Here is a 27,581-nt window from a genome sequence, read left to right on the forward strand (position 1 = left end):
TTAGTTGACTGATGTTGTTAAATTATAAAATTATTCAATATTTAATTATGATATTTAGATGTTATTATACATATTATACTTTTGACCACATAGTATCAATTAATAATTTCAAGATATTGGGAGATATTGCAAGGTTCTCTAAAAATAATTTGGTATTCCATGCAGTGAACTGAACTGAACATTAGAAAGTATGCTGGAACAATGCAGTGGTTTACACCTTTTGTAGTTGTCAGGGCTGGCACATAAACTTTGCCCTCAAGTAAACCCAAAGAGAAAATCTGATGGGATCAAATCAGGTGAAAAGACTAGCCACCAGATGATATATCCACATCTAATTCACTGACCATACCGAGCAAGTTGGCCACACAGTTTGGGTCACGTAGCTGTGACCTTGCATTTGGGAGATGGTGGGTTCAAATCCCACCATCGGCAGCCCTGATAGTTTTCTATGGTTTCCCATTTTCTACTTGTGACTAATAATGGTGACTAGGTCTACTGTGAGTTACCATTAGATATACATCAAATATAGAAATAGGAAAATCAAAATAAACTCATAATAGGGCAGTGTGGGAAGTATGAGAAAAGGAAAGAGAACAAAAAAAGGACAGAGTCTCCGTATCTTCATACACTGTCATCTTCAAATAGATCAGCTCTCTCCTCATCTACTCTACCTTAATTAAGCCCTCAAGCCAGCAATTTCATCCTGAGCTGCTCACTTCCCGGGCAGTATTTAAATTGAACCTCAACAGAGGTTTATAATAATCAAGTTCAAGAATTCATAATGTTAAATCTATGAAACATAATGTAATGAATGAATCAATCAAACGCTACTGATCTGCATTTAGGACAGTCGCCCAGATAGCAGATTCCCTATGTGTTGTTTTCCTAGCCTTTTCTTAAATGATTGCAAAGAAATTGGAAATTTATTGAACATCTCCCTTGGTAAGTTATTCCAGTCCCTAACTCCCCGTCCTATAAACGAATATTTACCCAAATTTGTCTTCTTGAATTCCAACTTTATCTTCATATTGTGATCTTTCCTGCTTTTAAAGACACCACTCAGACTTATTCATCTACAGTACTAATGCCATTCCAGGCCATCTCTCCACTGACAGCTCAGAACATAACACTTATGATAAAGATGTTGATTTACATAGGGAATGTGAAATATTTGTTGCAAATGAGTAAATTTATAATATCAATATAGTTGGTCCATTATTGGACATTATGTTTTATGTATATATATTTATATTATATATTCATTCATTCATATAATTTTTGCCCTTTTGGACAGTGTTTGAACTCGAATATCTCATGATGACACAATTTTCACTTCTTTCCCTTCTTCCTCTTCTCTTCCCAAAATCTCTTCATCCTTTGGCTGTGCTCCTATTTCCTTTGTTCTTTCCACAATGTTCCTGTCTTCTTCTTCTCATTTACTATAAATTTTGTATTCCTAATTTTGTTTCTGAATTCTTTTCTATCTCTTATTGTTTGCCTGTAGATCCCCACCTGCCTTAAGTCTTCCTCTGTTTCATGATACCAATTTGTTTTCTTGCTTGAACTGTTCACTACATCAAAGATTTTCTTTGTAAATCTGTTGTTGTTCATTCCCTGTATGTGCCCATAGAAAGTTAGTCTGCATTTCCTGATCATGTCTGTGAGTCTGTCAGTGTTCTGGTACAGCTCTTTGGTAGGTCATTTCATCCATATGCCATCTCTGTGTATTGGTCCAAATATTTTCCTGAGAATTTTATGTTCAATTTTTTCTGCCTCTGTGATGCCTGATGCTCCAATTGTGGTTGTTTCTGATGCATACAATGCTTCCAGTAATACGATTGTGTTGTGGTGTCTAAGTTTGGCCTGTCTTGATATGCTTTTCTTATTATAATGTGACCGTGTGAGTTTGTATGCTTTCTGGAGTTTTTCCGTTCGTTCTATGTTAGACGCCTTATTTGATCCTCCTATTTGTATGCATTCCCTTAAATATTTAAATTTTTCAACTCTTTTTATGGATCCATATACAGTATGCATGGTGTTCACATTGTCGTTCTGTCGTTCCATGTATTGGGTCTTCTTGTAAGATATCTGTAGACCTGTTTTGGCAGCTATTTCATGCAAGCGTTCTAGTGCTTCCTTTGCCTCCTGTGTATTATTGCTGAGTATGGCTATGTCATCTGCAAATGCCAGACATTTTATGATGGTTTTTGTTTCACGTGTTCTTCCCAGCTGTATTCCTTTAACTTGTTCCTCCCACTGCTTGATAATTTTGTCTAACACCATGTTGAACATGATTGGTGAGAGCCCATCTCCTTGTTGGACACCTGTGTGTATCTGGAAGTGTTCCAAAATTTCTCCCTTGAACTTGATCTTGGAGGTGGTGTCTGTTAGCGTCTGTTGTATAAGTTCTCTGGTTTTTCTGTCATTGCCATATTCTTCCAGGATGTCAAATGGCATCTGTCTGTCTATACAATTGTACGCTTTTTTAAAGTCCACAAAGGTAACTACAGTGTTGTTTGTCTGACTTTCAAAAGTATTCTCAAGTTCCAGATTTGTTCGATGCATGATCTCCCTTTTCTGAAGCCTGCCTGGTATTCCCCTATTTGTGGATCTGCCTGCGGTTCTAGCCTGTTTAATAGCACCTTAGAAAAAATTTTGCAACTGGTACTAGCAAAATACCTCTGTAATTATTTGGATCTGCCTTATCACCCTTTTTATGTAATGGAAGGATTAATGCACATTTCCATTCTTCTGGCACTTTCTCTGTGACCCAAATTTCTGTGATAATCTTATGGGTCTTTTTGGTAATGTTTTCATCTTGGAGCTTCTAGATCTTGGCGATAATACCATCCTCTCCTGCTGCTCTGTTATTTTTCATTTGTTTTATGATTTCCTCTACCTCTTCTATTATGGGTGGACTGGAATCGGGTTTGGATGTAGTTCTTTGGAATGTTAGTTTTTCTGTGGGTTTCTTGCAATTAAGTAGTTTATCAAAGTAATGTTTGAGAATTTTACAGTTTTCTTTCGTGTTTGTTTCCAGGGATCCATCTGTTCTTCGGAAGCAGAGGCTATTATATATATAATATATATGTCGAACAATGGACCAACTATATTGGTATTACATACCACTTAGTCGAGCAGCTTGTCTCCTTTCTCCCAAGTCTTCTCAGCCCAAACTTTGCAACATTTTTGTAATGCTACTCTTTTGTTGAAAATCACCCAGAACAAATTGAGCTGCTTTTCTGTGGATTTTAGGACTATTTACCAAGATAATTATCAATGTATTTCAGTAATATATGTGATGACAGCAGTTCAGGTTTGTCCATAACCATCTGCAATATTTGCAAAAATATATAATTTGGATAAATTCTACATTTGGTACATTTGTATTTTAGGCATATTTACAAAATAAGCAAGAAATATTTTCATTGGAAATGTTAGCAGTATCAAAATGTTCATGAATAATTTCCAGGAAAGGCTGAATTTTAAAAATCTTTTTACGCCCCGTTTATGTATCCAGTGTAGAATTGTCAACAAAATGTAAATACTGCAAGATGAGTTCAAACCTGTTTCTTGCCATTATTGGAGAGTATGCAGGGGCTACTAAAAAATCCATCCTTGGTGAAATAGCTCTTCAGGATAGGTGTCTGCATTATCCCCATAAACATAACAAGCCCCAAGAATACATAAATTTCCTCCCTTGTCACTGGCTCCCACTTCCTGGCGCACAACCTTGCTTTCAAATGCATGCCAAGTATTCATTCTAATAATAGTAATGTTACTGGCTTTATGTCCCACTAACTACTTTTAGGGTTTTTGGAGAAGCCAAGTTGCCAGGAGTTCTTAAAAAATACATGTCAGGAAATTTACTGACATGAGGCTGACATATTTGAGCACCTTCAAATCCCTCTGGACAGAGTCAGGATCGAACCTGCCAAGTTGAGGTCAAGAAGCCCAACGCCTCAACCATCTGAGCCACTCGGCACGGCAGTTTTCAATCTGCTGCATACCTATTTGTCCCCTGAACAATTAGGTCAATCTCTTTGCCGCCAAAAAACCAGCAGAAATGCGTCTAAAACAGACTCAAAATCCTTTTTGGTACCCTGCATACCTCTGAGATTGATCCTTTATGTGCTTGTGATGAAATATACCTCTTGCCACACCCAGTGAACAGCGGACAAAGTTATTACAGCTGAAGCTGTTTCTTCTTTGTCTGCACTGTCTGCCACTTCTGCAGTAACCTCTTGCTTTGCACAGTCACTGCCATTTCACTACTGAAAATATCGCTACCCGATACATCACTTCCACTACTGTCATCAATCAAAGGAATAATCTCTGCGTCTGTAACAGAATGGGACAGCCCAGCCATTCTTCTGCGATTGAGTAGCCTCTAGTCTATGAAACAAAAGATACCTGCAAATTATTTGCGTTTGGTAATTCCCCTTTATAAGTGGCAAGAATTTTCAAGTTCTATATAGTTCACGAATCGTTCTCGAGATGGTAGGAAAGGATCTAAAGCAACTTCCTCGAAACTTAACAGAGTGCATTTCATGTTCTATCCCTGATCGATATGAGTCAAGGGCAACATATAGAGATCAATTTTGTATTTGTTTTAATTATGAAACGGTAGGAAAGTACACAACTTCTTGATTCATACGGTGAAAAAAGATCCTGGAAAACAGCAGTGATGCGTGTGCAATAGGTGTTCTAACTTCTGCTAGCATCAGCTGTTCATGGTACGTTGAAACGGCCGAGCACGTACAGTCCATCAGACGTACAATGAACATCGATCCGGTTTGAGTGGTACCTTCTCAATCCTACCCCTTTCCCATCCTTGCACTGCCAAAAACCTGTTGATGTGTTAGTGCGATGTTAAACCACTAGCAAACAAACAACAACAAAAAATCATTAATCAGAGAACAAGTTGTTCAGGGATTCCCCAGTTTCAAGAAAGAAATAAGCAGGGTGTTGATCATCTTGAAACTGGTCTAATCGTGCATATTCGAAAGTTAATGAAAGTTGATTCATATGCGAAGAGAATTTTGGCTATGAAATGGCTATTATACCATGTAGTTCAAGAAAACTGTATTCCAGGTATTTGTGATAATCACATCAAGTTGCTGATGAAGTGATGGCCAGTAGGAATTGTATTGATGTTGGTAAAATATGGGAATAGCACTCCTCTGGTTTGCACTAGCTCCATCCACTATTGCACTTGAACCAATATGTGAGTTGTGAGCTGCAATTGTTACTGGTCTTCTATTTGTTCTCTCCAAGGCATTGCAGTATTATCGTCATCAATTCTCCACTACAGCAAGATGGATGCGGGTGTTTACAAGCCTCTCTCAGTTTGTCCTGTCCATACACTGCTGATGTTCGTCTTTTTTGCAGCTAATTCAGATCACATTTTGCAAGGTTTTTGAAAATTTGCTTTTTCCAACCATCAAAAGATATCTGCTTCTTACTAACAGCATTCTGGGGTCCTAATTGGAGCCATCCTTCTCATATGTCCATACCATCATATTTTGCTTAATTGAGATATTTTCACTCCTTACTTTCTCTCTTTGTCTGCTGGAGACAAGAACAAAGGAACTTCATTTCAGTGGCTTGTAGACAACTTTTTGCAGGTCTAGTCAACGTTGTTGCTTCCAATCCATATGTTATAGTTGGTACAAGATATGGTTTGTACAGTGTGAGCTTGGAAGCTTGGAGAAACGAGTCATCTCAAAGTAGTTGACGAACAGAGTGGTAGAATTTTGATGCAGCCTATTTCTTGTTTTAAGGTATCGTCAGAAGAAACAAAGTTCCCTTAAGTATTTGAAGTTATTAATAATATCTGCTTCATTTTGCACTCAAAGGTGGGCTGCTTCAGGATTTCAACTCATTACTAAACCAATGGTTTTAGTTTAGCTGATGATGATCATTTCCACTCTAAAATTCTTCTCGTCAAAGACCTAGTTTAGCTTGAACTTCTGCTTCTGTCTCACCCCATAGTATAACATCATCAGCAAATACAAGTACACTTGTTGTCTAATTCTTCAATTTCACTGCTTTTACAACCTCATCCGTTATAGTAATGAAGAGAAATGGTAATGGACAACTTCCTTGTTAGACTCTGCTCTTGGTTTCAAAACAAGTTGAACTGCTTCCTTGAATTTGCACATAGCTCTTTGTCTCTCAATATGGTTGTTTTGATGATGATGTTTGTTATTTAAAGGTGACTAACAGTTAGGTTATCAGCTCCTAATGGTACGAGGTGAATGAAACAAAAATTTAAATTTAAAAATATATCTACAAACTAGAATCTAAAATGAATGATGATTAAAAAAATGCACAAAACAAAACAATCAGTGGATCCAATTCACAATGTCTTCATTACTGGGATGATACTCATCATCTAAAAGGGTCCAAAATTCAGGTTACTGAGTACTCATAATGATACCAACCACCAGTAAAGCAGAACCATGGTGTTGCTCACATCGTGGTATTAATCATAGGCAATATAGACCCACGGTGTATCACACATTATGGCAACACCAGCAGGCAACACAAGCCCATGGTGTTCCTCACATAATACTACTACTCTCAGGCAATGCAAACCCATGGTTTTACTCACATAGTGGTAATAATCACAGGCGCCAGCCAAACCCATGGTGTTTCTCACTTAGTGGCACTAATCACAAGCAGCGTAGACCCATGGTGTTTCTGATGAAGTGTTACTACTCATAGGTAATGCAGCCCCATTCTGAACACAGTGGAACCAACCAGTGGAATACATATGATCACCATTATCACAAACAATACCCAGACCCATAGTGTTTCTCACATAATGGTACTGCTCCTATATAACATAGATCTATGGTGTTCCTCACAAGGTGGTACTAATCGCAAGTAACGTCAACCCATGGTGTTCCGCATGTAATAGTACTAATCACAAGTATTCTCACGGTTCTAATTTCATCCCTTGATCGTCTCTTTTAGTCGCCTCTTACAACAGGCAGGGGATACCGTGGGTGTATTCTTCATCTCCCCACCCACAGGGGGTTATAGTTCTTTTACTTGAGCCATAATCTCATCTGTTACTTCTTTATGTCTCAGACATTCTCATACATGCTTTTGTAGTATCTGAATGATAATATTTTATATGAGGTATTTGTACCAATTACTAAACATGCTATGTATTTTCATATATGTATCTGCTCCTTATTACCTACTTGTGACTAACTCTACTGTGTGTCACCATCAGATGTAAGTCAAATATAAAGGAAAATCGAAATGAACACATAAAAGGACAAACACAATAACAGGTCAGTGTGGGAAGTAGGAGAAATAGAAAGAAAACCCAAAAGGACAACCAACGACTAGAGCCAATTTCCACAATTAATGTAATTTTTTCATTTCTCAATGATTAGTATGTATGTTCTGTTTCATAAATGTATCATGGTGTGTGTGAATATGTAACTTTTCATGTTTTTAATATACTTTGTAAAAATTTAAAAAACTGAAAGTAGAAAAAAATGGTTTTTAATTTATTTATAAAAGTTAGTGGTTTTGCTCCAATTTTGAAAAACAAGGTATGCATGAATAGCTCAAACATTGCTAAATCCAAAAAAAAAAAAGATTTGTATAAAAATGTGAAAAGGCACTAAAATGCTCAGTCCACAGTGTAAGATTTAACTTCACCTGTTCAGTCTTCAGTGTGTTAATGTTCCAGCACATTGTGTGTAATAATGTAATAGATTTGATGTACTGATACAGTTGTAAAGTGTACAGGTCATAACTTTATTCTAATGAAGTAGCATGTGAGTTTACTGTACACAATTCTGTACACTCTCTGATCCAAAGTGTCTGGAAACCCCTCTGTACATGTAAACTAGAGCTAGATGTCACTAACACCATCACAGCTGTTACCGTGCAGGACACCCTGGAGAAGGAAATTACCTACTTCAGCAAGACGCTCTCAAAAGCCAAAGATTTGATGTTGCTCAGTGCTACAAGGTGCCTGCAGGCTGTGTGGAGCAAGGGAGCTTAGTGACTTAAAATAATAATAATAATAATAATAATAATAATAATAATAATAATAATAATAATAATAATAATAATAAATTATATAATTATATATTATTATATTATATATTATATATTATATATTATTATTATTATTATTATTATTATTATTATTATTATTATTATTATTATTATTATTATTATTATTATTATTATTATTATTATTATTATTATTATTATTATTATTATTATTATTGGGGATGTGACTGTGAAGTGCAAACAGAAAGACACCAACCACAACAAAACCATTAATGTAGGGGTAAGGCCATTGACTGATGAGATATCTTGAAAATTTCAATTCTCAGATGGATTTCAATGAGTTTAGAGCCGGGGCTGTACCTTACTTAAGGCCACGGCCGCTTCCTTCCAATTCCTAGGCCTTTCCTATCCCATTGTCGCCATAAGACCTATCTGTGTCGGTGCGACGTAAAGCAAATGGCAAAAAAGAAAATGGAGTTTAGAGCAATCTCGAACCAACACAAACCTAAAAGTAGAGACAAATTTTTTAACTATATGTTAGCATTGCAAAATCGGAGACAGTGAAAGTGATTTGTAAAAAGACTAGTAAGGAAGGAAACTCACCTCAAGCACCAAGTTGACAAACATAAAGTTAGTGAGGAACTGCAACGCAGAGTGTCAAGAGGCAGCTTGCATGCATCAGCTGTTAGGCGGGGCGGGTTAGGTGGGGGGAGGGGAGGTTGCGGTAGCAGGAGAATGTAGGTCAGGAGGGCATGGATTCCGATGGGGGTAGTAAGCCAGCGTGTTATGTATTGTTTTGTGAACCAATTGATCTCTAGGTATTTTTAAATTATTTATAACCAAAATAAGCATATCTAATAAAATTGTGGGTATTCTCGGACAGATCATTGAGATTGTAGTTGGGGTTATAATACTGATCCAGTAAAATAAAACATTGTTCAGTAAGGTCAAGCAGTAGACCTTTGTTCATTGTTTCAATGATGTCCAAATCGTTATTGATCCCATGAAAGCTGCAAATTTTGATTTAATATGTACCAAAAATGAAATTCTTGATATTAAATACATACTGCATTGGCTTTATTGCACTTTGATTTGGTCTCACTTAGTATACTATCATCTTGGGAGAATACACATCTTAAAAACTTGAAATTATCTACCTGTTCCAGTTTTGTATCCCTAATCTGACTTTCATTTCTCTTGGATTTCTTACCTACTGATGTCACTTTAGTCTTGGAAAGTCTAGTGTTCATAACATACTCATCGCACTTATTTTCAAGTTCCATGATATTAAACTGCAGGCTTTCAGCACAATTTGCCATTAACACCAAGTCGTCAGCATAGGCCAGACTGCTTACTACATTTCCAACTAACTGAATCCCTCCCTGCCACTTTATACCTTTCAGCAAATGATCCATATAAACTATGAACAACAAACATGAAAGATTACAACCTTGTCTAACCACTGTAATTGCCTTGAACCAAGAACTCATTCTACCATCAGTTCTCACTGCAGCCCAATTGTCAACATAAATGACTATGCATAAATTATTTTTCTGTATTTTTAAATTTAAATAATCGTTTTGTGACCTAATAGTTATTTTAGGTATTTTTGTTATTATTTCTGTAACTTATTGATATATTTTCACTGCTAAAATGTTTCCTTACCATTTTTGTATGTTTTTTAGGTGGATAGTACAACTAAATTACTTCAGATATCTAATTGACTGTCTTCTATTACTATTATAGGATGTTAATGCCTTGATTTGATATAAATATTATGAATGCTGTGTGATAGTAAAATATTAAGAAAAAAGTGTTAGTTCATGAGGAGGATCTGTGTTTAAAGATGATAGTGCCCAAAGTGATTTGTGGGATAATGACAGTGGATGAAGAAAATATATATTGTAGACAATACAGTGATACAGTTTTAAAGGGAGTAGTGCCAGTGTCAGTGGCAGAAAAAGTACTCATCAAAGAGAATCAGTTCCAGTGAATATAAATTGTCACCAGAAAGAAAGATACCTTTGATCATAAATACACCTGTATGTAATAGACAAGAAAACATTTTTCTTGTCTATTACATTGAATCCAATCAATACGGAATATGAAACTTATAAATAATAATACATAAATACACCTCTCGGTCATGGTCATCAATCAATGGCTGCAAATTTCAAATGACCACCAACCATAAGACAAAGCCTGCATGGTTGCTAGGATTACACCTCTGTCACACATTTTGTGACACTAACTTCTGTAACGCAAATTTTTAGATGACCTCCAACCATAAGACATATTTGTGTCAAAAATCCAACAAATCTAAATTTCTGGAAGAACATCTTGAACATATTTATGATGCTTATCATAAATCTTCACATAAAGTGACAACTTACTGTGGCTTATTAAAGAGACATCCATCTTTGAAAAGTACCTACATCAAACATTGAATTTATATTTGATTATGTGAAGAAAAATCTACGTAATGAACATAATTTTCAAGGAAACAAGGCAATTAAAGAACTGGCAATAAAACAAAGTATTCTATTCCTATTTGACATGGCACCTAACATTTTGGGCAATGCAAAAAGTAAGAGAAATTGGGCACATAAATTTAAAATATTCTGCAAATTTCATAACATGTCTCAAAAAAGAATACAGAATGTGCCAGAAATACATCACTACTTTCATGACAGCCAAAGATATACAAAATGTCCAAAATATTCATCAGTGTGGGACCCATTTTATGAAATAAGTAAACCAGAAAACTGCAAGTTTCCAAATATAACCACACTGCATTTTGAAGTTCAATCAAAGTGGCTTCAATTATGAACTAGCTTCTGATTCGACATTACCTAGGTAAGGGGAAAAATTCTACAGTTGACTTAGTTCAGTCTCCACACAATAAAACTTGTTGTTACACAACAGATGTAAGACTTTCAATGAGTAAACACCTATTTTTAAAAAAACTGTTTGTCTTCAGGAAAAGGCTTTCAGCAACAACAAAACAAAAAAGCATTCTACTATTCACAATCACCTGGGGACCATACTCCTGCACATATTGCTGAATTCAAGAATGTGATTGAAGTGGCATTTGGTTTTCAGCTCAAGAATGTGATTCTGGGGATTGTTCAGATATTACTTTTGACAAATGTGCCTATTGTGATGCTCCATATCCTTTCAGGCATTTTGTTGAGGAACCTCATATACATTAAATATTTTTATAACATTTCATGATTACCTATAATTTTTCATAATTGATAATTGCTTGTCATGACTGCCTCAAATGATCTTTTGTAATGTGATAAGAACAGATTGGCTGTTAGGGTCGAGAGAGACTTTTTGTGCCATTTTACAGCTTACTTATATTGAACATATTTTCTTTCAAACTTATGAATAGAGATTATGGCAAAACTCATAATCAAGATGATCCAGAAGACATTGTAGATGATGGTGTTCGAGTCAATTCGCCAGGCTACCAGATGGGACTATCAGTAGTGCTCAATCCAGAGCCTGAAGACTACTACTATCCCCTCATTTCGTCTATAGGGACTAAGGTAAGAATATTCAACTTTTAACATTTTCCTCAAATAACAGTCTAATTTGATTGTGTTATGGAATCCACATTGGTCAGTGTTATTTAATTTAGCAGATTTCCAAGAGAAAAGAGATGTTCACAGAAGTACAATGCTGGATTTATAAATGAGCCTGTTGGGGCCAGGTTTAAGGTACCAAATTTTGAGGGGTGCAAAGTTCAGTGAAGCATAATAATTTATTATTGGCTTTCTATAATGAAATGACAACCTCCATAGCATAACGGTTAGTGTTATCAGCTGCCATGCTCGGGGGCCCGGGTTCGATTCCTGGTACTGCCAGAAATTTAAGAATGGCAGGAGGGCTGGTATGTGGTTGAAATAGTACATGCAGCTCCCCTCCATTGGGGGATTTTGCCTAGAAAGAGCTGCACTACCTTGGGATGAGGACACGAGTTTACTTTTTACTTTATAATGAAATAGGTAATAAGGTCTCGTGGTGTTATTCCAAAATTCTCTGAATCGTTTTGAAAGAAATTCACATTCCCTCAATCTTGTCTGAGATAAAATTCTATAAGAATTTAATTGTATAAAGTCTACCTGTTCAATACACGTTTGCCATTTGATAAATGGACTGTCTAAAAAGCTACATAGCACATGTTTTGACCTAGCCTAGAGGTCATCATCAGCTAAAATAATATAGAGAAGAAAGACATACAAAAAACAGTGATTCATAAAAAACTTGAGATAAAATGTAATCAACAAATACAATGGGAATCTATGTTTAAAATGTACATAGTTTCAATCTTAAAATACACTCTACAAATGCAATGGAAATCTGTGTTTAAAATGTACATAGCTTCAAACTTGGACAAATTTAACTGTAAGTGTAGGTCCAACCATATTTAATACAACTATTGGTTGGCTGGAGGAAATACGGTACTTAAAAATTGTGAAGACTCTTAGATGTTGTTCTATTTGTCATGCTTCTGGAAACGGAGTTAAGTTTTGAAAAATTAGTTAAATTTCTTCATGAAGGACAAAGTATAGCCAGGATCTAAAAGTAGAAACAAAAAGCCGAGTATGAGAAAGAAAACTGAAGTAGAAGTAAAAGATAATATGAAGAGTCGTAAAATATTACTTGTGTCCTCTTTCCTCTAGCCTGGTGCTTGTATAGATCAGGTTGGGTCAGTGTTTGTTGACCTCCACACTGTGTTGAGTGGGGGAAATGGCAGGTGAGGGGAGAGAGAGAGAGTGAGTGGAAGAATGGGAGGATGGACCAGTAATGCGTGTTGTGATAGACTTAATTGAACATTGCTTCCAAGATCTTTCTTGATTATTGCGTTAACCAGAATGTTCGTTTTTTCTTGGATTTCGTTAAGATTATGGTTGAACATTTGATGTAAGGATTTCACATCGGAACGGTTACGAGTCAGTGTGGAGGCCAACACCGACCCAACCTGATCTACACAAGCATGGGGCTGGAGGAAAAACGACATCCTGGTTGTACTTGTGTTCTCTGTGATGCAATACAATGGATCTTTTAAAAATTTCACTCCGTTTTCTAGAAAAATGACAGATTAGAGCAACATCTCTCTTTACTATTCTTTAAGTATTTCCTCCGCCCAACTAATACTGTACTATTTCCTCCGCCCAACTAATACTGCACTAAATACGGTTGGACCCACAGTCTCAACTTATTCTGGGGCCGATGACCTTCAATGTTAGGCCCCTTTAAACAACAAGCATCAACTTATTTTGTCCAAGTTTGAATCTATGCAAATTTTTAACAGTTTTCCATTGTACTTGTTGTGGAGTTGTGGACAATTCACCAAGGAATGAAGCAATTTAAAAATGAAGAGTGTATCCAATAATTCACGGCGTTGTGACAGGCTATGTAGATTTAAGGACTGTTGTAAGGATGTATAATCAACATTATCATATGAGAATTCTGCTCTAAAAGAATATAGACGAAGAAATTTATGTTGTACTGAATCTAATCTATGGATAGAGGTCTGATGATAAGGGTTCCATACAGGTGAACAGTATTCTAGTATAGGGCGTACCATAGATACATACAGCAATCGATAGGTATCTAAGTTTAAAAATTCTCTAGAATATCTAGTAATGCAACCCAATCTTTGAAATGCTTTCTTACAAATATTTTCAATATGTTCATTAAATGATAGGTTATAACTGAATAAAACACCAAGGTCATTAACTTGTGAAACAGGCGTTAGAATGTTGTTATTACTAAATTTGTACGGAAATGATATTTTCTTCTTGTTTTTAAAAAACGATATGATTTTACATTTCTCATGATTAAGTTTCAACCTATTTTGATTACAGTACTTTTCCAGATGATGTAAATCTTCTTGAAGTTTTAAACAATCAAGTGGACAATTAATTTGCATAAATAATTTTGCATCGTCGGCAAACAAAAGCAATTTAGAATTCTTAAGTATATTTTTAATGTCATTTATGTAGAGAGTAAAAAGTAAGGGCGCAAGGTGAGACCCTTGAGGAACTCCACTTTTTAACAGTAATAGGCGCAGAAAAATGATTCCTTATTTTAACAATCTGCAGGCGATTTTTAAGATATGATTCAAACCATGAGAGGAGAGGCCCATTAATTCCGTAGCCCGTTAGTTTTTGCAGCAAGATATTGTGATCGACAGTGTCAAAAGCTTTTGAGAAGTCTGTATAAATGCAGTCCACTTGGGAGTGGTTCTCTATTGCATCCAAGAGGAACTGATAGAATAAAAGAAGATTACTACAGGTTGACCGTCCTGAAAAGAATCCATGTTGCTCATCAATGATGATGTTTCTAAAGAGAGGTGTGATTTTGTCAAGAATTATTGAGTCAAATATTTTGGAAATGGGATCTGCAGTTTTGTGTGAAATCCAAACCACAGGGAGATTTCTTTAAATTTCAAAAATTCCCACACACAATGGCAGGGATTCCAACTGTGGGAAGTCAGTGACGAGGATGGAATTCAGCTATGATGCCCGAATAAAAGCATTGGATGACTCTTATGTGTATGAATCAATGCCAATGATAAGATCACATGAGGTGAAGAGGAGAGTTGGTTTTGCAGGAGATTAATAGTACTAGTTACAGATACAAAAAAAAGAGAAAGACATGTAGATGATCATTAGACTTTGGTTTCAAAGGAAGAGATTGAAGCAAGTTAACCCATTGAAGATGAAGTTATATAAAGGGGATTTGTTCATGCACAGAACATAACATATTAAGCAATGAAAGGTACCTACAATAGTTTATAATAAGAATGTGTGTATATATATACTGTATTGTTTATAAATGTACAGTATATTGTGATACTGTATGTCATTTGCTTGTGTTACTGAAGATAATATTTTTGATTTAGTAACATTCTTTTATGTGTAGCTTATAAATAAGTTGAAATTATTAATATATAATGTGGTTGTACTTACATCTATAAATATAAAATAAGAGTTTTGTCTGTACATTGCTCAGAATTTGAAAAGAATGGTATTTCTGTATCGGTCATGTCCATAGTAACAAGAAAATGTACTTTTTACTTTTCAATAATTTCTGTCTGTCTGTATGTACACGCATCACGAGAAAACGGCTGAAGAGAATTTAATGAAAATCGGTATGTAAAGTTGGGGGATGAGCCGCTACAATCTAGGCTATAAATAATTGTATTCACCCTGAGTGAAATGGTAGTTTAGGGGAAGGCCTTAAATTTAATTCTCGAATATTTATATTATTAGTGGTCCTATCGATAAATACTATATAACTAAAGTTATATAGAATTAAATTTCCAATCATATATGTCTTATACATTTTTACCATACCGGCTCTGATAACACAGATATTAATGAATTTGTAGTTTTGTTGCTAAGTCCAAATTAACGCCTAGCCACGAGAAAATGGGTTATCAGGATTTAATGAAAACCGCTATATAGAGTCGGGGAATAAGAAACTACAGTCTAGGCTGTCAATAATTTTATTCGCCCGAGATGAAATGGTAGTTTAGGTGAAGGCACCTAAAATTTAATTTTTAAATACCAGTACCTATGTTATTGGTGCTATCGGAAAGTACTACATAACAAAAGTTATAGACAGTACAATTTCCGATAATTTATGTTTCATTCAGATTTAGTGTACTGACTATGATAAGAGTGGTATTTCAGAAGGCCTATAATATCGAAAGCACATAACACTGATCAACAATAAATTTATATTGACCATTGTTTGTTGTGATGTTCTTCATTTCTTATGGTCCCGCTCAACTCCGATAAATGGGATTACTATTGCGTACCGAGTATAACAGCCCGACTGAACATTGGCAGGAAATAGCTGGGGAGTTGGAAAATTTTCTTCTTTAGCATGCCATTCCTCTGGTTCATGTAGCCTCCGTGGCTCAGACAGTAGCGCGTCGGCCTCTCACCGATGGTAACCATGGTTCAAATCCTGGTCACTCCATGTGAGATTTGTGCTGGACAAAGCAGAGGTGGGACATGTTTTTCTCTGTGTACTCCGGTTTTCCCTGTCACCTTTCATTCCAGCAACACTCTCCATTCTCATTTCATAGCATCTATCAGTCATTAATGTATCACTGGGAGCGGCGACCCCATCGTACTAACAGTATGTATATATATATATATATATATATGCTTCATTCATTCCATCCCTGACCCGGTCAATGACTGGAAAACAGGTTGTAGGTTTTCATTTTCATTTTCCTCTGGTTCATACATTTTCTGATACTGCAGGTACGTAACACACTGGTTCATCATAGTATTCCAGTTATTTGATCCCTATTCTGATGCGCTGTTTTGAATGAGCTGTATGCACACTTACGGCAGAGGCTCACTTAGTAGTAGTAGTAGTAGTAGTAGTAGTAGTAGTAGTAGTAGTATGACCTGGTCTAGAATTACTATTTAAGCCTATTTCAAATTATAGCACCACAATTCACTATATAACTCAAAAGTCAACCCTGAAAAGAACTGTTTCTTAAGAAAAGCTCTCTTCACTTTTATTAAATTCTACATTCATTTAATTCCAAATTAGCAGTGAAGAGGGGGCTTCTCCTCTGGGTTGGAGGAAAAAATTGCCTCCAAATCAGATAGGTTTTTCCGTTGCCATTGTAGTGAATTGAGATTTTCCGACTCGTCGGGGTACTCCTCGGAAACAGATTAGTAAAAAGGCATAGTTTATGCCCTGGGACTCTCCAATATTCGCCTCCCCCCCACTCCCCCCCCCTCCCGCACCACAGAAAAGAGACAAATTGTGTTCACGGATCAGAACTGTCTGCGACTTGGTCATTCCAGCTCTAGAATTCCAGCATAGTACTGTTTGTTAAAAGTGAGAAACTGTGTGGTCTTTCATTTGATGGAGTATTTCATATGAAAGTATTGCTTTTAATCGTGCCATTCCTACTGACGTCATTGCAATGACCTACATTCATTTCAGTTGGAAAAACCACTAAGACAGTCTTTCTGAGGATGTAAAATGGCTGGTGGAGAGTGAGTGTCTGCCATTATAATGAAAACTCCCCAACCTGGTGGTGACTGATGGTAGGCAAGCGGGCCTATCATTACAATGAAAATTCCCTAATACAGTCTTCATATGAGAAAAGACGTTTGGTGACTTCCCTGTCGCGTTTCTATGGTAACGTTAAGAGCTATGAAATTTAATACAATCTTGCTCACAACATGTAAACTACCTAGCCTAGAATTCTGTATACAATGTAGAATTCCGTAGCAAAGCACGGGTACATCAGCTAGTTGAATATAAGTCAAGACAGACCCTCTGTTATCACTTACCTGAATTATTAGGAAATGATTATTACTAGAAAAATATTTGAAGGCTCTTGTTATAAAGCACAAAGTGAATAAAATGTAATGTTTTATGCCATCGATCTTTGATACACTCCTGAGGTTTTATTGATAACAAGATGAATGATTGCAGATATTGGTGTACAATCCACGAGACTTTCCTGATACACCAAGTGGTGGGCTAATTGAGAAGCTGGTTCCCTTGCGATCAGAAGTATTCTACCGAATAGAAGCTACTACAGTAGAGAGCATGCCAGATGTTCAGGAATTTGCCCTTGATCAGAGAGGATGTCTGTTCCAGAGTGAATTGTCAGAGGAGTTCTCAGGTTACTACTCATACAGTGACTGTCTGATGAACTGTCGAGTGAAGAGTATCAACACACTGTGCAAGTGTGTACCGTTTTACATGCCCAAAACAAGTGAGTACAATTTTACTACCCAGTAGTATAATAAAAAAATGATATTGTTCAATTCATATATATATATGATGCATCATCATTATCATCATCATTATCAATTCCCATTGTTCAGTTTGATCTTGGATTGGATAATGGAACATTGATCTCTATCTCTGCCTGTCTTTATACCATCTTCATCAAAGACATCTTGAAATTTTACATTCTCTTACTGAGGTCTTGTTCGATTTGTTCTCTTCATCATTTTCTGGGTCTGCCTCTTTGATTTTCCCCCCCTTTAATCTCCAGTTCAAACATCGAGTTCAGGATCACCTATTAAAATACTTCCTAAAACCCATTAAAAGTATATGGGCAGCAGGTGAAATATTGAAGGACCTCCTTTAATAGGTTATTTGTCCCTGATTAGTTTTTGCCATTATTGCAACTTTAAGGTGTCAAAAGATCACACTCTCAATGTTGGAACATGTAAGTGACTGAAAAGTGATGGTGATAAATACTGGCTAGACAGTCATTGTTAACTTGGAGCTTTACCAGTTATCATACAAAATGTGAAACTAATTGAAACATGAGTCCTCTTGAAGGGAAATATAAATAACTTATCAAATGGTGTTGAATCAACTGGGAAGATTAGAACTCTCTGTCCACCTTTAATTCCACTTACTATTTCCGAAAGCACATTCATTTTATGTGTAACGTTGTTCTTTTTATGCTGCTTGAAAACCCTTCTGATATGTGTTGCACTGATAAAACCTAAAGTGCTGGACCTTGGTACTGAAACAGTGTTACTTTGCACATCCTTTATCTTCTATTTGAGGTGAGAGACAGCAGACAGATATTGGTACTTGGGTTGTGTTAATAACTCTCTTTCTTCTATGGATGCTACTGAATGTCCAAGAAACATGGAATGTGAAAAACAAAACAACATTGAACTTCTCATCTTAAAGTACCTCTTAGTGCAGAAACTTTTAGGCACAGTTTGCACTTTCAGCTATTTCATCACTTGAAACATTGCTACATACAGTACAACTGGCCAAGTCTAAATACAGACTGGGGAAAATAAATATAAACAACCAGTTGAGTTGGCTGTGCAGTATGGGCTGCATTCAGGAGATGGTGGATTCGAACCCCCAGCGTCAGCATCCCTGAAGATGGCTTTCTGTGATGTCCCATTTTTACATCATTTTCACCTTAATTAAGGCCACAGTTACTTCCTTCTCAGTCCTAGCCCTTTCCTGTTCCAACTGCAAAAATCTATCTGAATTATTGTGATTTTCCACCACTAGGAAAAAACGAATATTAACATAATCTAAAATCTGTCCTTATTCTTTGTTTATTGTAATACAAAGTGCCAGAAAAATAGAAAATTACCATTGTTTAAAGGGAAAGCTGTATGATGGTGTTTAGTTTATTCTCAGCCTTTGACATACCATATACTTTTACCTGTAATAATTTCAGGATCTAAACAGTTGTACATGTTTCGAACAATTAGTTTTGAACCATTTAAGGGGCCTTATATAATTGTTATAGTTCTTAATAGCTTGACAATAGTTTTAAAAAGGAGACAAGACTTAAATTCAAAATATTTCAAAAATGGAAATGGAGGTATTTTGTTTTGTTCTTCTGTAATTATGCTATCAACACTGATATACAGTATGTCCTTTTGTGTTCTTGGAATAAGACCTACAATTTCATTTCAATGTTAAGCAGTAATAGATCAAATTAGACCTTAAATGGTGAAATGCAGTGGGAAGGCAGGTATGAAATGGCTTCATAGATTAACAGAATTAGCATGGAATTTGATTAAAGTACTTTCTGATTGGATGAAAGCAGGACTTGCACCTATTTATAAGCAAGGCAACAGGAGGGATTCCAACAATTACCTATCAAGGTATTTCTTTTGTCAGTATATGCATCAAAGTTTTTGTAGGCATTTTAGAAAAATAAGTGGAGAGTAAGTTAGTTGAAAATCAATTCAGTTTCAGACCATAGAGGAAGTGTCAGGAAGAGATTTCCAGTATGCATCATGTAACTAAAAAGTTTGAGAGGAATAAGTGAAGCTAATGTTTTTAGAGACCGCGCAAGTTGGCTGTGCAGTTAGGGGCACACAGCTGTGAGATTGCATTTGGGAAATAGTGCGTTTGAGCCCCATCGTCAGCAGCCCTGAAGATGGTTTTTCCATGGTTTCCCATTTTCACACCAGGCAAATGCTGGGGCTGTACCTTAATTAAGGCCACGGCCGATTCCTTCCCAGTCCTAGGTCCTTCCTATCCCATCGTCGCCATAAAACCCGTTTATATTGGTGCAACGTAAAGCAAGTTATTTTTAAAAAAGTTCTCTAGATATGATATACAGTTTATTTATCACAGCAGATGTCACCTCCCGTTATCGAAGGGGCTGTATTAGAAAGACTACATCAGGTTATGTTATCCACTCAAAGTAATGATAATAGAATAAAGTTGTACGGTGTCTGCTGTCTGTAATTTTATTCATTTTGCCAGTTTCTGAGAGATTTATCCATTTTAGGTCAACTCAATACCATATCAATGGTTTTTAGCTTCCTTCCTTCCTTCCTTCCTTCCTTCCTTCCTTGTTTGTTTGTTTGTTTGTTTGTTTGTTTGTTTGTTTGTTCCACTGTCACAGGGAAACAGCTGGACAAATCTTGACCAAACTTCACATTTAGAGCCTACTCATCCAGAAGCAGGTTAAAAATCACTCAATAGACTGGAAGATTATAGGAAGACCAAATAAGTTATTATGTGATATTTTCTCACACACTATTGACATTTTATAAAATCTGTTCACAATATGTGAAACATCCCCTCATTTTTAATTATTTTTGTTAAGTACATAATTTTTCTTATTCTTTAAATGATGAAGAAAATTACTATTTCCTATGAGTTTCATGCTCTGCAACCAGTGAGAGACATCCTTGCAGACCATCAGGGAATCTACTGTTTGCCATGGCAATGTCTCAGTTTGCTTGCCAGCAGGGATGTAACGTAATGCGATTTTCGTCAACATTCCTGTAAACTCGTGGTTGTTTGTTGGATGGAAGGCGAAAGAGGTGTCAAGCTGCCATTGTGAGGGATATTTGCAGATACTGTTGGAGGTTACAATTGTCTTTGAATAGTGCTAAGCATGCCTGTTAATATTTGAACAGTACCACAGAATATAGCCCATTATTTCACACTGTAAGGTATTTTCTGACATTGCTATAATTGTTACTGTATTTCTCCTTTATTCTACTTTTTGCTTTAATTTGTTGACCTCTGCCTTGCCTCTTTGGGCTTAAGTAATAACACCGTAAGTCATCTTCTTATCTAAATACTTAACATGCCCTGTGCTTAAAAATCTCCTCTGTTACTGCTTTCAAAAATCCGTAACTCATATGATCAGAATTTAGTGAGGGACATTTCATATTTCCAATACATCAACATGGTATTTACATATTTTTCCTATGCAGGTGTCCTCAGATATTATCCTATTTTCAGTTATTGTCTACTTTCTTTACTGTCTTAATTTCTCCCTTCATTTTTCCGTATTATGGGAGTCCTAATGCTGAAACCTGGACTCTTCTCTTTGAGTGATATTACACACTATTTCTTTTGTGCATTTTTTCTTTCACAGTCCATGATTTTACTGATTAAGTCACATAATGTACCATTAACTAGACTTATTTTGTGTCAGTGGGTAGATTGTGACTCTTTTGAAAGTTGCTGCCTTTTACTATCTATGGCCACTAAAAATGAGCTGCCCTTGGAAAATAATACTTCAAAGCTGAGAAATAATAATAATAATAATAATAATAATAATAATAATAATAATAATAATAATAATAATAATAATAATAATAATAATAATAATAATAATAATAATAATAATAATAATAATTTTTTTTTTTTTGCGAGGGAGTGTGGAAAATCTTTCATAAGATACTTGTGACGGTCCACACTCGACAAGTGTGTGGAGATTCTTACCCACTAAAAACCACACTCCCTTTTCCCACGACATTTATCTCCGCTCTCTGCCCCGGAAACTGCTCTCGCATTACTTCAGGACGGATATCATGCTTAATGCATCTTGTGTTTCATCTTCCTTCTTCTGCTTTACTGTCTGTCGTAATCATCCAGGTCCTTCTTCATCTGATGCAGAATATTTTCTACGTAGACTGCCACCTGATTCCAAGACTCTCGACTTAGTAGCATTACTGACACGATGCCTTCTGGTGTCAATTCTCTCTGCATAACTTCTGAACATCTTCTTTGTGGCAGCCAATGAACACACACAAAGAATGTAAGTAATACATCATCGATATCACCGCAGTATATGCACACCGGACTAGTTGCTAGCCCTAGTCTATGAAGAAATTTTTGGAAGTAGCCATGACCTGTCAAGAACTGTGTGAGATAGTAGTTCACTTCACCATGATTTCAGCCAACCCATATGCCCAGAGAAGGTATCGGTCTTTTAGTCCATTTCCCTCTAGAATTATCTTCCCATCTCATTTGCCATCATTGCATTCTCCAACTAAGAGCCAAAGCCTTTGCCCATTTCCTTCCTAGTTATCCTTGTGTGAGCCAAATTTTTTGTCTTTCAAAAGCCAACAGCTTAATAGGAGCTACTGCTGCTACAATTAAAATCGCAGGTTCTGATACTGTACGATATGCGTATACAATTCGTAAAGCTGCTCTCCGTTGTACAGCCACAATTCTTGTCCGATATTTTGCAATTTTTAACGATTCAGCCCAAATTTCCAAAACGTATAGAAGTTTCGATTTGACAGTCGACATGAGAAGCCGCCTTTTAATTTCCCATGAGTCTTCTCAGTGCAGTATGGTTTTCGCTGCCTTATCTGTTACCCATTGGATGTGGTCCCAATATGTAAGCTTACTATCAAGCGTTACCCCAAGATATTTTGTGCTCCTAGTTGTTTCGATGGCTATCTGCCCGATTTGCATTGCTACAACAGTATTAATCTTTTCCTCATCAGGAGGACAATTTTTGTTTTATGATCTGCGAGTTCTAACCTGTGATTTATCATCCATTCTTTAACACATCACATCACCTGATTCATTTTAAATTGAGCCAGCTCTAGATTACGGGTTACTATCAGGGCAGCCACATCATCAGCATAACCCACAAGTTTCACATCTTCTGGCATCTCCAGCCGTAACAAACCATCATACATGATATTCCAAAGGTTTGGTCCAAGAATTGAGCCTTATGCTGTACCAGCTGTGGGCTGTTGTCTTCTCTGACCATCTTCCGTGTCATATAACAATGTACAATCTTTAAAATAGTCTCACAGTATTGCGCCCTGGTGGGGGTGTGATAAGCGTCATGAAATTGTAATTATGATGAATTATTGAGGAATGTATATTTCATTTTCAGAATAAAGAATATCTTACTGTACATACAGTAAGAGCAGGCCAGGCCGAGATGGTATGGTGAAACATGCACAGACTATTGTCTCCGCTGAGATTAACAAACACAATGAACGGCAGAATTAGAATTCTCAGAAATTGTGACGAAGGGGGAAAGAGAAAGGCACGAGTTGTTGACAAGTTGCGGAAAGTTTTCATAGCCCCGAGCAGAATAGGTAGTGGCGACAGCGCAGAGAGCTGGGTGCAAATTTCTGAGAAATGACGTAGGGGTATCTCCATGTACTAGCGGGAGTTGAACGCAGGGTTGGCACTGGAAGAAAAAAATATGAGCCTTCCCGGTCACGTGGTTTAGGTGGACCAATGGAAAAATTCACTGGACCATAGCAAGGCTGAGACAGTATTAAATTGTGTGAGCCTCCCCCTTATAACTTTTGGACTGGCCTTTGCGCCCTAGAATATCTGTGTCAATTGACTGCTCGACATACCGTTTTAAGCTAATGTAGGCCGCGCGCCGTTTCTCCTGGCTCTGTTTGGTTGCGCATAACTGCGCATGCGCCGGCCTACTACCAGGCAGACTTGCCTCCTCCTCGCTTGCCGACGCGAGACTCAGTTCGCTTCAGTCAGCCATCATGTGCGCTTGTGTGTTTGAGAGCTACGCCATGGAGAGGTGGATTTCCAGAAATCCCCCGTGATACCTCCATTAATGGGGATTTTCCCCGGGTGAACTAGTTGGAGACCTCCTGCCTTTTCTTCTGATCATATTTTTGGATTTATTTTTCGTCTGGATACTTCCCAACGAGGTCTGGATGCCGGTCGTGTGACTGTATTCTTCGTCAACAATGGTCAGGTTTAAATTCCTCTCATTTCTTCATCACCAAAGGTATGTACCAGTGTTTGAATCATTTTAAACGTCGTCCAGAAGAGGATTTTGATATTTTCGAAGATTTCAGGAAAAATAATAATAATAATAATAATAATAATAATAATAATAATAATAATAATAATAATAATAAATATTTGGACTTCGTCGTTAAATTAATTCCTATTAGCGTGTGTGGTAATGAAAATCTGAAAAACAGTTTCGGCAATTAATCACAGTAATGTGGAAGGTTCACAGTGAACTGAATTGGGATTATTAATTTAAAATTTAAAAGGTTTCTTTTTGGCACTTTAAATTGTTACTTTCCTTGTGAACCAAGGTACAGTCTCCAAGGTAGTGAGCTTTACCTTCTTCGGCTTTCTGTTTGTTTTCATGTGTTTGTTTTCTAATTCGTTTGGTATGTTTTCTTCTCCCCTCCCCCTTCTGGGGTTTTGGGTGAATTAAAATATTTTTTCTCTAGCCTGTTTTCCTCCTCGTTATTTGGAAACGTTGCTTTTGTTTGGTGGTTACCTTGGCAACGTTTGGTGGTGTGTATTGTTGTCGGGTTTTAATGTTGTCTGGCGTATGGAGCCTGTGTGCATCTAGAAGTTTATATTTCTGAGTTGAGTGTATCGTTCTCTGTTTTAAAGTTAATTTATTAATTTTGACCACCCTTTAAAGTTGTGTCACTATTTTCTTCCCCCCGGGTGGTGTGTATTTTTACGTAAAATTCTATATGTCTTGGAAACTGTCCTTGGTGGAAACTGAACGTTTTTAATTTTGGTAATTATGAGAAGCGGCCGCGTTGAAGATCCATTTTTTTGAATAATTGATAACTGAGTTTTTTTATTAATTAACTATCCGTGATCGATCACATTTTATTTCAAGGTAGTATTTATGTAAGGAAGTCTGTTGGTTTTCCGTTGTTTTCTTATTACATTTTATTAGGTACGGAGGTCATCCTTTTCCTTTCTTTGTTGTTTTCATAAAAATTTCAATTTATTATCTGTTAATGAGTATTTATTTACCATTAATTGTTAATTAATAATTAATTAATTTTTCTTTTAAACCATACCTGGGTATATTCTGATTTATTTTATTTATTGTTAATTACCTTTTCCACCTTTCAACTTTACGTTGACTTTATTTACATTTTGGCTTTACGTCTTAAAATAAACTTAGGTTTTATCAACTTAATGACTTGGTTTGTTACCTACAATTTGCCCTTCAATTAAAATTCTTTAACTTCATTGACGTGCTGGTTTTCATTCGCCACGTTCGGTGGAGCACTGCCACCGATTTTCTTGTGCATTAACTTCCATGGCCTTAAGTCGTCTTCCTCCGCTGCTTCCGGTAAGTTATTTCTATGGTTTCTTGTTTTTTTATTGCGCTTGAACTTTTGTTGTCCTTCTTCTTGTGCCCATCATTCCCCCCTCGTGTTCGCTATAACTCCCATTTTGGGGCGGACACGCTAGCAACCTTCTCACCAGGGTCTCTACCTATCTCTCTCTCTCTCTCTCTCTCTCTCTCTCTCTCTCTCTTCTTCTCTCACCCTGGTGGGTAAGGTTATTCACCTCATCATCCCTAGGTCATACCGGGGTCCTAGAGGGTGGTGAGCGGTGAGAAGGCGACAACTTCGTATTGTAAGAAGCTCTAGCGAGGCTATCTCCGCGGATTAAATTGATAGAAGGAAGTGAGTTATCAATTCAGAATAAGGTGGAATTTAGGAGCCTTACTATATTATAAAACTTATAAAAATTTAATAATTGCGGGAGATTGCAGGGTATAATTCTGAGAATTCATGGACGCTATTCGTTGATTGGCTGGAGGCATAGGACGCCACAATAGAGCGCGAAATCCCAGGCCGGAATACGGCAGCTAAATTCGCAAATATATCCATTACCAGCGAACGATAATAGTTGAGAATTGGTATAGAGCATTTGAGAACATAATTACATCATTGGATATCATATTTAAGCCACTGGCAAAGGCGCAAAGTGTCGTATGAAGATATCGGGACTGCGCGTCCCAAGATGAACTCCGGTGAACTCGGAAGAGAAGGGATACGAGTATAAATATGAGGTCGTGGACAAGGACTGACAACTACTTTTGACAAAGCGGTCGGAGCTGATACCACGCCTGGGGTGCGTAACTACTTTTGACAAAGCGGTCGGAGCTGATACCACGCCTGGGGTGCGTAACTACTTTTGACAAAGCGCTCGAGCGGATACCACGCCTGGGGTGCGTGACAACTTCTGATATTTTGTTCGAGCCGTGATTACGCCAGGGGTGCGTGTGTGTACTTACTCGTGGAGTAGGGTTCGAAGTATTATATTGTTACATAGTACAGCGATTCATGACGTGATGTAGCTCATATTACAGTCTTGAGCAGTATACTAGTATGAAGTGTTTCAAATAGACAGGACTCAGTAAAGCATAACTTACGGAGTGTGAGATTCTACCAACAGATTAGGAAGTGCGTTACGTGAGAACGGTCACGAGTGTTTATGTCACCTAGTAAACAGTCGATTCTAAACTGATACTTGGTCAGCTACACGGACGTGAGACGGGAAATTCAAGTGCGCGCACGGGCCGTTGTAAAGTGGATCCCGAGGTATCCCATGTTCCTAGTGTCCGGGAAAGGAATGAAGAATGTATATCTACATTACGTGGGCTAGATACAAGGCCGAGAGTGTAAAATTTGTGAGTAGAATTTAGGGTGGAAATTATTCCAAAGTGCAACAGGTATTTTGTTTTTATTCAAAATGTGTAAAGTTGAAAAGGGTCAAGGATTAATTCTTCAAGCTGGCATGAATACCAGTGGAATGCAGGGCTAAGACTGGACGGGGCCTGTGCTTCTCGTCCGGCTTAACAGACTACAAAAAAGAGATGAGTAACCTTTTCAAATATTTGTAGATTGCTATCGTTAGGGGGAGGAAATCATATTATTTTATCATGGTAACTTGATTGTGAAACGAGCCGTTTCCGGCTCGTATAAATTCAAAGATAGATAGACAAAGGGACAAATTAATATGTACATGATTAGATCGAGCACTCATCATAATTTTGATTATTAAATAGAGTATAGTAGGGTTGAGTTGTTCATTCAAGTGCTTGAGTTGTTTGATATGATATGGAGCACGTTTCACGTAAAGATAATGTTAATATTCATTTAGAAGTGCTTCCAAAGTGTTTTTCCAGTATCGGAACTTTTATAGATATTAAGGCATGTGGTTAAGATAATCCAGAGGTAGGGTTGCCAAGTGATTTAAATTATTGTGGGACGGAATGAAGTCCATTGATTTGTTTGTAAATATCGCGAAGTTCGCCAGTGGACAAAATAATAATAATCTGTACGAGTGTCGAAGTAGTTACATTAATATTGGGTAATGTGTAAAGGCGTGTTTAATAATAATCTTTGCGAATAAAGGCACGGGCCTAGATGGATAGAATGATTGCAAATTAATGTAATTTAAATGTGGAGATATTATGTGACATGAATATTTTAGTTGGGCAT

At 36.8% G+C, this 27,581-nt stretch overlaps 1 protein-coding gene across 1 annotated transcript in view; it reads left to right on the plus strand.

The window, feature by feature from the left end:
* The window catches only part of LOC136874537 (sodium channel protein Nach), a 143,607-nt gene that overhangs the window by 70,746 nt on the left and 45,280 nt on the right, over positions 1–27,581 (plus strand). The window contains exons 5-6 of the mRNA XM_067148174.2: positions 11,444–11,600; positions 17,539–17,824. Of these exons, the coding sequence (XP_067004275.2) occupies positions 11,444–11,600; positions 17,539–17,824 (443 nt within the window). The remainder of the gene's footprint in view (positions 1–11,443; positions 11,601–17,538; positions 17,825–27,581) is intronic.

This window comes from Anabrus simplex, chromosome 5, assembly GCF_040414725.1.
Source record: "Anabrus simplex isolate iqAnaSimp1 chromosome 5, ASM4041472v1, whole genome shotgun sequence".
Taxonomy (NCBI): Eukaryota; Metazoa; Arthropoda; class Insecta; order Orthoptera; family Tettigoniidae; genus Anabrus; species Anabrus simplex.